Source organism: Caenorhabditis briggsae (assembly GCF_000004555.2).
Source record: "Caenorhabditis briggsae complete genome, chrIV, whole genome shotgun sequence".
Classification (NCBI taxonomy): domain Eukaryota; kingdom Metazoa; phylum Nematoda; class Chromadorea; order Rhabditida; family Rhabditidae; genus Caenorhabditis; species Caenorhabditis briggsae.
In genome coordinates, this window is record NC_013487.2 from 699,386 (window position 1) to 710,636 (window position 11,251).

The window sequence follows — 11,251 nt, forward strand, 5'->3', positions numbered from 1 at the left end:
TTTAAATTTTCTATTTTCCCGCCAAAAATGTTTTGGCTGTTTCCTGTGTTTTCAAGTGATTTTTGGGGTTTTCAGCCCTTATACATCTCGGAACTGAACCTAAAACTCAAAAACTTCGTCATACACAAGGAAAAGGAGACAAACTCGAAAAAAAAATCCGGAAAAAAGCAAAAATCATCGAAAATGTGAACCTTTGGCATTTTTCTAACGAAAATAGGTAAAAAATGGACTAGTTGCCATAAATAACAATGAAAATGAAAGGAAAAGGGGAAAATCAGGATGGAAAGAGAGAGATTTTTTCAAAGTAGCGAAAAATCGATAAAATTCAAAAAAGGGGTCATTTTCGACATATTTTGGGAGTTTTTGGTATCAAAAAATCGAGAATCGGCTGAAAATGAAGAATATGAAAAGAAAATACTAGAAAAAGAAGGGAAACTATCTTTTTCGAAAATTCAGCTCAGTGAAAATTCAAAAAAATACCGACAACTTTCTGAGCGAATTTTTGAAAATTTTCTGGGCAATTTACATTGCACTATCCATTTAGATTATTTTAAGCACAAAAAACCGGCTGTAAGCCTGTTGGAACATTTTTTTCAAAGCGATTTTTCAAATTTTCACAGCCCTCCGGAAATCGGGTTTCTCGGGTTTCGCAGCCACTCCCTATCATATCTGCCGCTAGAATTCGATAGAAAATGATCTAAATCATTAATTTAGTGAGAAAAATCGCGGAAAACTGTGAAATTCGAGATAAAAATGATAAGCGAAGTCGACTCCGTAAATCGCACCTTCAAATCTGATGCGTTGCGTGCGCGTTGCGTGCACGGCTGGCAGTGTGCCAAGGCGGGTCTCGTGACGAAGTGTAATGGTAGTGGAGGTGTGTTTGCGGACTCGTCTACCGTAGTTGACGATAAAAAATTTAAATCGGGAATTTTCAGGGAAAATGTCTCTTTTTTCACTGTTTTTCGCAATTGTTCGCGAAAAACATTCTTTTTTTTCAGCCAAAAATGAATATCAACATGGAAATCCTTCGAAATTTCACCGCCAGAACGCTCAAATCCTGGAGTGGCTATCAGCTCGCCCTGGACAACTCTTGTGGTGGCGATGAGACAAGAGAGAAGGACAAGTGGTTTCTAGACGTCCTTTGCGAGCAAATGACAACGTCGAGAGGTCTAAAAGCCGAGGACCTCGAAGAGTGGCTCACAAACATCCTCTATCACGACTTTGACCTGATTCTAGAGGACGATTCGAGCTATCAAATCGCGTTTTTCCTTCTAGAAGGCTTTGGATACATTAAGAATCAGAATGAGGCCGGTTTGCAGCAATTACTCTCCAGTAAGTCGGTTTTTTAATCTAAAAGTTTTTAAAAAATTCTAATTTTTGAATTTTTTCCAGAACTTCCATCAGACGAAGAGTTGGCACAAGCAAAGAGAGAATCTGTACGTGGCGCTGAGAACGACGAAGACGATGAGGACATGGAGATTCCGGAAGAAGAGGAAGAGGAAGAGCAGGGACCGTCGGAGCCACGTGAACCGCAGCGGCAGGTGGTTGTTGATGAGGATGGATGGACAACGATTACGAAACGACAATAAATCCTTTTAAAATTCATTTTTAGTGTTTTGGGACCTGAAAATTGAATTTTCTCGTTTTTTTTTGCTCTGAAACTTCATTTTCTCCATTTTCTGCTGTTTATAATCGTTTTTTCGGGGGCTTTGTTGCAGGTTTTTCGTCCCAAAATTTGAATTTTTGGGGTTTTAGGGCCTTTTATCATTGATTTTTGTCACAAAATTTGAATTTTCAAGGTTTTTTTTGCTTAAAAATTCTATTTTCCCTGGTTGTGGACCGCCTTAAAGTGAATTTTTGATGTTTTGGGACCTAAAAATTTGAATTTTCTGGGTTTTTTACTGTCTGAAATCGTTTTTCCAGGTTTTTTTCGCTTGAAATTGCCAATTTTCAACGAATTTTCGCTGTTTTTGGAGATTTTTTCATCGTTTCTTTTGTCCTAAAATTTGAATTTGAATTTTCCGGTTGAAAAGTATGGTTTTTCTTTTCAAATTATCCCTTGTTTGTTCTGTTTGTTAACCCTGTTCCTTTTTTTTTTGTTGATATATTTAATAACAACATTTTTTTCGCTTTTTCAATTATCTTCGATATATATTTAGAATTAGCTTTTTCAGAAATTTTCAGGAGACAAAAGCCTAAAAATGACTGGAGAAAAACGAGCCGAGAACTCGCCTGGGGGGGGGGGGGGTACGACGAATTCGAACGTTTACAAAATCGAACAGATTCAATTCAGAACAGTCCTTTTTTCGCACACGTACCAGAACAGAACGCGGACAGAATCGAACTGTTACAAGTTCGAACTGGTAAGGAGTCGAACTGTCCCAAATTGGAACGCTGTTTTGTGTGTGCTTTCATGCGCGCTCTGTTGCAGGCAGCGTTCCAATTTGTCAGTTCGATTTTAGAATCAGTTCGATTTTAGGTCTGTTCGAATTTGAAAACGTTCGAATTCGTCGTACCCCCACAATTCCGAACTGCAAATTAATTTTTGATCTACAGAAGAAAAGTTTGGCGCGATCACAATTGCAGGTCTAAAACCATAATTTCAGAATTTTTTATCTGATTTTGTGGAGTTCCAAGATGATTCAAATGATTTAAAAAAAATTAATTAGTGGTTATAGATTCATGTATGGTCGTTTTCCGGAAGAAAAAATGTCAAGAATGGTCATTTTGAAAGTTTTTTTACAGAAAAAATCTATCTCCTCTTTCAGTTTTTGACGTTTCTAAGAGTTCTATAGTCCTTGAAGAGCTAAAACGTGTTATCGGTCCGAGTATTTCTCCGAATCAATACGGATTCGTCAGTAAGCGATCCTGTGTTCTAGCCGTCCTTGAGTCCACTTCCAGAATACAGAAAACCTTAGCAAATAAGCAACAATTCGTAAATGTTATTTACTTTGATTTTCGCAAGGCATTCGACACTGTCCCACACAATCTCTTGCTGCTGAAAATGAGGCGTATAGGTATTGATGAACGATGCTGCGTCTGGTTCGAGTCCTTTCTCAGCAACCGCTCATCCAACGTCAAGGTTAATGGCCTAATGTCAACCAGCGAGATTGTTGTCAAATCCGGAGTCCCCCAAGGAAGTGTCACTGGTCCCTTTTTGTTTCTGATCTACATTAACGACTTACTCGGCCTCTTTCCTCCCAATGTTCATGTCACGGCGTTCGCCGACGACCTAAAAATAACCGGTTCCGACCCATTGGATATGCAGAGAAGTATCGAAATCGTAGAGCACTGGTGTGACATCTGGAGACTCAAACTAGCCGAAAATAAGACGGCCGTTATGCATTATGGTAAACGCAATCCTAAGACAGTTTACCTTATTAAGGGATCCCCCATTACTCCGCATCGCTCATTCAAGGATCTAGGTATACTAGTTGATGATCAACTTCAATTCGACAAACACATCAATCTTATTGCCTACTCTGCTAAACTCAAGTCCCGCCAAATACTGAAAACGTTCCAATCGAAAAACCCTTGTTTATATTTCCGTCTCTTCGACACCTACATTAGACCGGTCCTCGAATACGGTTGTGAACTTTTCGATCCATCCAATGCCACACTTGCCAATAAACTAGAATCTCCTCTTCGTTATTTCACCAGAAAAGTCTTTCAGAGATGTAATATGCCCTTCAATTCATACACCGATCGCCTATCCCAGTTCTCTATGCTAACCACCCTTCATCGCCGCACCCTTCTAGTTCTTCGTACCTATCACAAAATTGTTATAAACTCATACCATTTTCCCTCTATGTCGTCCTACATTCTTCCCAGCCATTCTAACAGAGCCCCGTATTTGTTCAAAATCAACGGTCAATACTTTGACTGCTTCCTTCACAGAAACTTATGTGGAACCGTGTATGTAAGGTGATAAATTCTAAGCTCAGTCCGGTGGCGTTTGCTAAGCGAGTAGGGGCGATCCTTATGATATTCTGATCCCTCCCACTTGACCTACAGGACTCTAGTCGGTCCGTCTGGTCATTTTACTTTTTTATTTGTTCATGTCCCATTTCTTGCCAAATATCTATTGATTTCCCCATGCATTGCAAATAAATAAATATATATAGCTCAAAAAAACCGCATTTATTTTCTCTACATTTTCTATAAATTAATTTTTAATTCGTCTGATAAAACTTTTTTTATAATCAAAAAACAACGCAAAAATGCTATTTTGTGCAATTTCATGAAGTTTTTGAAAAAATAAAATAACACAAAAAATACAAAGAAAATCGCTGAAAATGTTTGAAATTCCGAAAATCTAAAATCCTGAAAAATTGAAAATACTAGAAAAATAGTGAAAGATATAAGAAATTCTGAAAATCGAGAAAAAACGAAATTCGCCGAAAAATCTTAAAAACATCTGAAAATTAACCAAAGAATTTTATCAAAAAATCTGAACACTAAAAATGTCGAAAAAAGAAAACTACAGAATGGTCCCAGTAAACAACCCAAAAATTCAAATTTTTAGGTCCCAAAACATCAAAAAATTCACTTTTAGGCGGGACAACCAGGGAAAATAGACGGTTTTTGAGCAGAAAGCCCTCGGAAATTCAAATTTTGGGACAAAACACCATGAAAAGGTCCCAAAACTTCAAAAAGCAGTGAAAATTATCATTTTTCAACAAAAAAGACCCCGAAAAAACAATTTTAGACAGCAGAAACTGGAGAAAATGGAAAATTTCAGAGCAAAAAAACGATGAAAAAAGGTGCGAAAACCCCAAAAATGAATTTTAAAGGCATTATTGTAGTTTCGTAATCGTCGTCCATCCATCCTCATCAACAACCACCTGCCGCTGCGGTCCCCGTGGCTCCGACGGTCCCTGCTCTTCCTCTTCCTCGTCTTCCGGAATCTCCATGTCCTCATCGTATTCGTCGTTCTCAGCGCCACGTACAGATTCTCTCTTTGCTTGTGCCAACTCTTCGTCTGATGGAAGTTCTGGAAAAAATTCAAAAATTAAAATTTTTAAAAAATTTTTAGATTATAAAACCGACTTACTGGAGAGTAATTGGTGCAAACCGGCCTCATTCTGATTCTTGAAATTTATCTCAATTCCTGGGAATGATATCAAAAAGTGGTCAACTGATAAAATGTGTGAAATTGTATGACAATCATTTTATCTGTTAATCACTTTTTGATAGCTAACATAGGAACCGAGATAATTGAGTCTGAAGAAAACGTATTTTTTTCTTCATGAAGAGTTAAGGGAAAGAACAACATCCACTTTGAATCCATATATCTCATTTCTTGTAAAAGATATCAAAAACTTAGTAACTGATAAAATGTTTAAAATTTTATGAAAATTGTTTTATCAGTTGACCACTTTTTGATAGGTCTCATCGGAAAAGAGATAATTGAAAAGTTAGATAAGGGGTTACTGTAACTAAAATTTCATGAAGTTCCCCAAAGAAGGTCCACGTGGCGTTCAGTATTGTACTAATTACCGCAACATTTGTTTATATTAACTGCTTCTCACCGAAAGAACCATGTCTGCTGGACGGATGCCTGTCGGGCGGCCGCCCGCCGCCCGGCCGCTTAAAGGAAAAGGAAGGCGTAAGCAGGAGGAAGTGGTTGTAAAAGTATCAAGTGACCATCACAAATGTTTATACCAACTTAGTTAATGAGAGCAGATGAGCCTTGGAAAAAAAAACTTTGACTCCGCCCCCTTGCATTTGTACAGTACCCCTTATTGTCCTGTTGATTTTCAATCATTTTCTGGGGTCTGAAGCTCGACTGTCAAGTTTCCGACCCCGTTAAAATTTTTCCTCTTTTGGGCTTTTTTGTACTACTGCTACAACTGGACATTAAAGAAGCAAAGATTAATTGAGCTTCTGGAATTTTTAAATAAATTGGAAACAGTATTTTTTTCTGATTTCAGAATTTTTGGTTTTTTTGTTAAGGCCAGATTAGTTAAAGAATTATAATAGAAAGCAAGAATTCTAATACAAAAAAAGAATTCTAATACAAAAAAACTACAGTAACCCAAAGTTTCCAACTATTCCTTTTTTAACCCAACGACCTATTGGCGGCTCGTTTGGCTGCGACGGATCACTGGCGGCCTATTGGCGGCTCCTAACTTCAAGGCAATTTTTCTTAATTTCTGTAAAAGATATTAAAAAGTTGTCAACTAATAAAATGTGTAAAATTGCATGAAAATTGTTTTATAAGTTGACAATTTTTAACGCCTTTTTTAAATAGCAACTTCTGTAAAAGATATTTAAAAAATGGTCAACTGATAAAACAATCATCTTAAAATTTTACACATTTTATCAGTTGACAAAATTTGGATACCGTAAAACCTCTAATAGAACGACACCCGGATCGTCCACTTTGAGCCTATATATCTCACTTCTTTTGAAAGATATTAAAAAGTGGTTAACTAGTAAAATGTTTATCAGGATATCAGCAACATTTTACTAGTTAGCCACTTTTTGATATCTTTCACAGAAAATGAGATATATAGGCTCAAAGTGGACGATCCGGGTGTCGTTCTATTAGAGGTTTTACGGTATCTTTTACAGGAATCGAGATAATTAAGCTCAAAGGACCTGTGATGTTTGCATTCTGTTAATTTTGGGCCTCTAATAGAAGCCTACCCATACCATCTACTTTGAGCTCAATTATCTCGGATACTGTAGAAGATATCAAAAAGTAGTCAATTGATAAAATGTGTAAACGTTTATGGTAATTATTTTATCAGTTGACAATTTTTTGATATCTATCACAGAAATTGAGAAAAATCTTAAATTTTGGCGGTCAGTGGCGACCTATTGACGGCACTATGCGGCCCTAACTTCAAACCGCATTTTCTCAATTCCTATAAAAGATATTAAAAAGTTATCAACTGATAAAATGTGTCAAATTTTAAGATAGTCCTTTTATCAGTTGACCAATTTTTGATATCTTTTATAGGACTTGAGATAATTGAGCTCAAAAGAAACGTACTTTTTTCTCATGATTTGAATATTTTATTATCAAAATTATCATATTCTATGTAATTTTTTTGGATAAACTTCCGTTTATCGGTTCCCCATTATGTCATTTATTCAAAAAGTTTCTGAATTTTCGAAAAAAAAGTTATTTCAAAAAGTTCATTTTTGCAATTAAAAAACTACAACTTCTCCCATAATTTTTTAAAAATTTGCTCATATAATTTTTTTTGTATTTCCCTCAAATAAAAAAAAATCAAAAAAATTCCCATTTTCTGCACTTTCCCACCATTAAAAAAAACCGTTTTTTCTATTCTCCTTAGCAAATGCAAATATGACATTTAGCCAAAAAAGAGGGAAATTTCTTATTTTTCCCATCACCTGGCCATTTTTTTTTCCTAGATTTTTTGAAAAATTTCATTATGAAAATTGTAGTTTTTTCTAGATTTTAACCTATTTTTTTCCTTTTATTTTGTCTTAAAATTTTCAACTTTCTCTTTTTCAAGGATTTCTTAAATCTTCCAATTTTCCAAAATGTGCGCTCCTCGGAAATCATTGGGAACCCAAAACACGAAAACTCGAAAAATTAAAATTCCAAAAAATCACAAATGCAACTACAAATTCCACAAGTCTCTTGATGATCTGAAGCTGAAAAAAGTGAAAATTGAAAGGTGAGCTAGTGGACATCTGGATGAACAGACACAGGGAAGCTTGAAAATATTTGAAACGCTATATGATATAGCCTATATCTCTTTTTTGGGCTAGGGCTACTAAAATTGTGTCAACTAACAAAATGTGTGAAATTTTATGTTGAGCAATTTTGTAGTTGACAACTTTTTGCTAGCTCAATTGGTTACTGAGATATGAACGTTTAAAATCCTTGCGCGCTACAAAGTGCATAGAGGAGTCTGCACCCTCTAACTCTGTAATGCTCTATCTTGTTTCAGACTGAAGTTATTGAAACTTGGTCAACTAAAAAAATTTGTAAAATTTTATGCTGAGTAATATTGTAAAATGTCATTTTTTGCTTACTAAATTGATTTAGGAGAAATACGCGTTTTAAGCTAGTGCGCGCTATGAAGTGCGCGGAGGTGTCTGCATCCTCCAACTTAAAAACGCTCTAGACTTTTATGCTGAGCAATTTGGTAGTTAGCAATTTTCGCTAGCTAAGTTAGTTGATGAGACAGGAGCATTTCAAGACCATGCGCTCTACATATAATATCAAAGTGAGCGCTATGGATGCACCCTCCAACTTTGTAACGCTCTATCTTCTTTTTGCACTGAAGCTATTAAAATTTTGTCAACTAAAAAAATGTGTAGATTTTTATGTTGAGCAATTTTATAATTAAACATTTTTGATATTTCTGTTGCCTGTTGAGATATCAACGTTTTAAGACTAGGCGCGCTAGGATGTGCTCCGAGGAGTCTACACCCTCCGACTTTGTACTGCTCTATCTCTTTTGGGACAAAAGTTATCGAAATTTAGTCAACTAATAAAATGTGTAGAATTTTATGCTGAGTAATTTTGCAGTTAACAGCTTTTTGCAAGCTGATTTGGTTAATAAGATATAAGCGTTTCAAGAATAGGCATCCTAGAAGAGAGTCTGCACCCTCTAACTTTGTAACGGTCTATCTCTTTTCAGCCCAAAGCAATAAAAAAAAGGTTAACAAACAAAATGTGTAAAATTTTATGCCAAAGAATTTTGTATTTAACAATTTTTGCTAGCTAAATTGGTTCCCGAGATACATCAGTTTGTATTCCAGTTGCTCCTCATCCTGCGCCAAGGTGTGCGAGAATGCTTTGTACCACATGGAGTGCCCATCCTCCTGCGCTGGAAACTGCAAAAACCAAAATTTCAAGGCCAACGACGTTAGCAAGGTTTCTGTATCTCACACCGTCTCAAAGGGATTCGGACTATTCGCTGCATTTGACATCAAAAAAGATGACTTCGTGATTGCCTTCACTGGAGACGTCATCAGTTCCAATGAATACAAGATGAGGATTCTGAACTACAAAAAGAGCAAGACTTTTCCATATATCTATAAATCCGGACCATTCTACATCGATGCCACGGAGAGAGGGAATCCTGCAAAATACTCAAATTATGCCTGTAATTTCAATATGAGGACCGAAAAATGGCAATTGGATGGGAAGATTGAGGGATTTGTGGCTCTTGGATTTTTTGCTGAACGACGGATTAAAAAGGGGGAGGAGTTGACGATCGACTACAATTTTGATGAGGATGAGTGAGTCTTTTTTGGCGGGAAATTTGAAATTTGAAATTATAAAAAATTAGAAAATCAACTTGGAATTTTTGAAAAAAATACTGTTTCAAAATGGTCTGAAAATTTTTTGGAATTGTTTTTTTCCAATTTCTGAATTGCACACCGACAAAAATCGAAAATCAATATTACAAAAAAAAAATTTCAGGTCCAGAAAAATCAAATGTCTTTGTCAACATCCGAACTGCTCAGGACACATGGGACGAGCTCTGGCAAGTCGACGGAGGTAGCTGAGCCGGTGGACCGAGTAGCTAAATTTGTTGACCGTGTAGCTCATTCTTCAAGAAGTTCACGTTTTTTTTCAAGTTACGGTTTCACCAGTCATATTAAAAATTCCACTTATTTTTTTTTCAATGTTCATACCTCGTTTTTTTCTGTAATTCCTAGAGAAATCTGTATTTTTTTTCTTTGAAACAGTCCCATTTCATTAATATGACATTTTTCTGATTTCTGAAAATTCCAAACGGAAATTCCCGAAAAATCCCTCTGAATAATCGAATTTCTACTGTTTACAATTCGTATCAAATTTCCAAGAGTACTTTCAAATTCAATTTCTTTCTCCTTTATTTAAAGCATACTGTAGTTTCTGCAAGCACCATTACGACAAATGATAACAATAATTAAAAAGTATTATCTCGGTTTCATAATTTCTATAATTTGAGAATGCATTTTTCAACAGACAAAATTATTATCGTATCTTTGCTATTAAAGGAGGCGAGACAGCAACAATTTCGGGAGACAGTTCGGGGGACGAAATCGCGCCGCGCTTATGTAGACCATCGGTCGTCAGGCGCCTTTGCGCCCCCGTAGCTCAGCCGGTAGCGGCGCTGTACCCCTGAGCTGCCTGTCATGAGTTCAACCCCTCATGGGGGTTCTCTATGCAAAATATCAGGAAAACTTTTTTTTTGGTGTCTGGCCTCCTTTAACAATCACCAAATTCTGTGTGTGAGTGTGTCCGTTTGTTCCCGGTTGGCGTAACCTAGCGAAGTCCCTACTGGACCAAAATTTCACAAATTTTCACAGAAAATTCGAAATAGCAGCGAGATGATGCCCGTCCATTTTGATTTTGATAATATAAAAAATTGAGGTCATGAGTCTACAAAAACCTCTGTTTAGGAGCATTTAGGTTGTTCTCTGTTCTCCAAAGTAGGTTGACAAGTTCACGGAAAAACTCAAGCCGCCTGGCGACGACAATACTCTTCTGGTAAAATAGTAATAGCAATCATAAAAATTTTTTGAATTTTTTATTCTACAGTATGCTCAATATTCATTCTCAACTTTTTTCTCAGTATACAATTCTTGTATGAATAATCTATGAAATTTTTTGGAGAATTTTCAACATTTGATCAATGTTTTTTCTCAATTTCTCATATTTTTCATTTGATTAAAAAATAAAACTGTTTACTAAAAATACATTTTTTTCTGTTCAAATATTTTATTTCCAATGGATTTTGCTGAAAAAATATTGCTCCAACGAAAATGTTAAAAAAATTATTTTGAAAATTTGATTTTCCAGAATGTTTGCTAGTTTTAATCTCGTTCCTCAAACTTGACTAATTTTACATACCGTAAAAGATGAAGGGGCGGCCCTGCTATTTTTCCAAGGTTAAAAAATCTAGGTCATGACCTAAAAAAATCTAGGTCATGACCCAAAAAAATCTAGGTCATGACCTAAAAAAATCTAAAAAATCTAGGTCATGACCTAAAAAATCTAGGTCGTGACCTAAAAAAATCTAGGTCACGAGCTAAAAAATCTAGGTTATGACCTAAAAAATCTAGTTCTTGACCTAAAAAATCTAGGTCACGAGTTAAAAAATCTAGGTCATGACCTAAAAAATCTAGGTCATGACCTACAAAAATCTAAAAAATCTAGGTCATGACCTAGATTTTTTAGGTCATGACCTAGATTTTTTAACTCGTGACCGAGATTTTTTAGGTCAAGAACTAGATTTTTTAGGTCATAACCCAGATTTTTTAGCTCGTG

General features: G+C 35.9%; 3 protein-coding genes across 3 annotated transcripts; 2 read left to right on the forward strand and 1 right to left on the reverse strand.

Moving 5' to 3' along the window:
• Positions 1-1,004: 1,004 nt before the first annotated feature.
• Positions 1,005-1,589, forward strand: CBG13670 (the record flags this gene model as incomplete). The annotated part of the gene is made up of 2 exons (XM_002632403.1): positions 1,005-1,332; positions 1,393-1,589. 2 exons carry the CDS (start codon positions 1,005-1,007, stop codon positions 1,587-1,589), a joined length of 525 nt encoding a protein of 174 aa, XP_002632449.1.
• A 3,207-nt stretch (positions 1,590-4,796) lies between these two features.
• CBG13672 lies at positions 4,797-5,083 on the reverse strand (the record flags this gene model as incomplete). Its single annotated transcript, XM_002632404.1, has 2 exons — positions 4,797-4,993; positions 5,050-5,083. The coding sequence occupies 2 exons, from the start codon at positions 5,081-5,083 to the stop codon at positions 4,797-4,799; spliced, it is 231 nt and encodes a 76-aa protein (XP_002632450.1).
• A 2,435-nt stretch (positions 5,084-7,518) lies between these two features.
• CBG13673 lies at positions 7,519-9,497 on the forward strand (the record flags this gene model as incomplete). Its single annotated transcript, XM_002632405.2, has 3 exons — positions 7,519-7,655; positions 8,749-9,231; positions 9,416-9,497. 3 exons carry the CDS (start codon positions 7,519-7,521, stop codon positions 9,495-9,497), a joined length of 702 nt encoding a protein of 233 aa, XP_002632451.2.
• Positions 9,498-11,251: the final 1,754 nt, after the last annotated feature.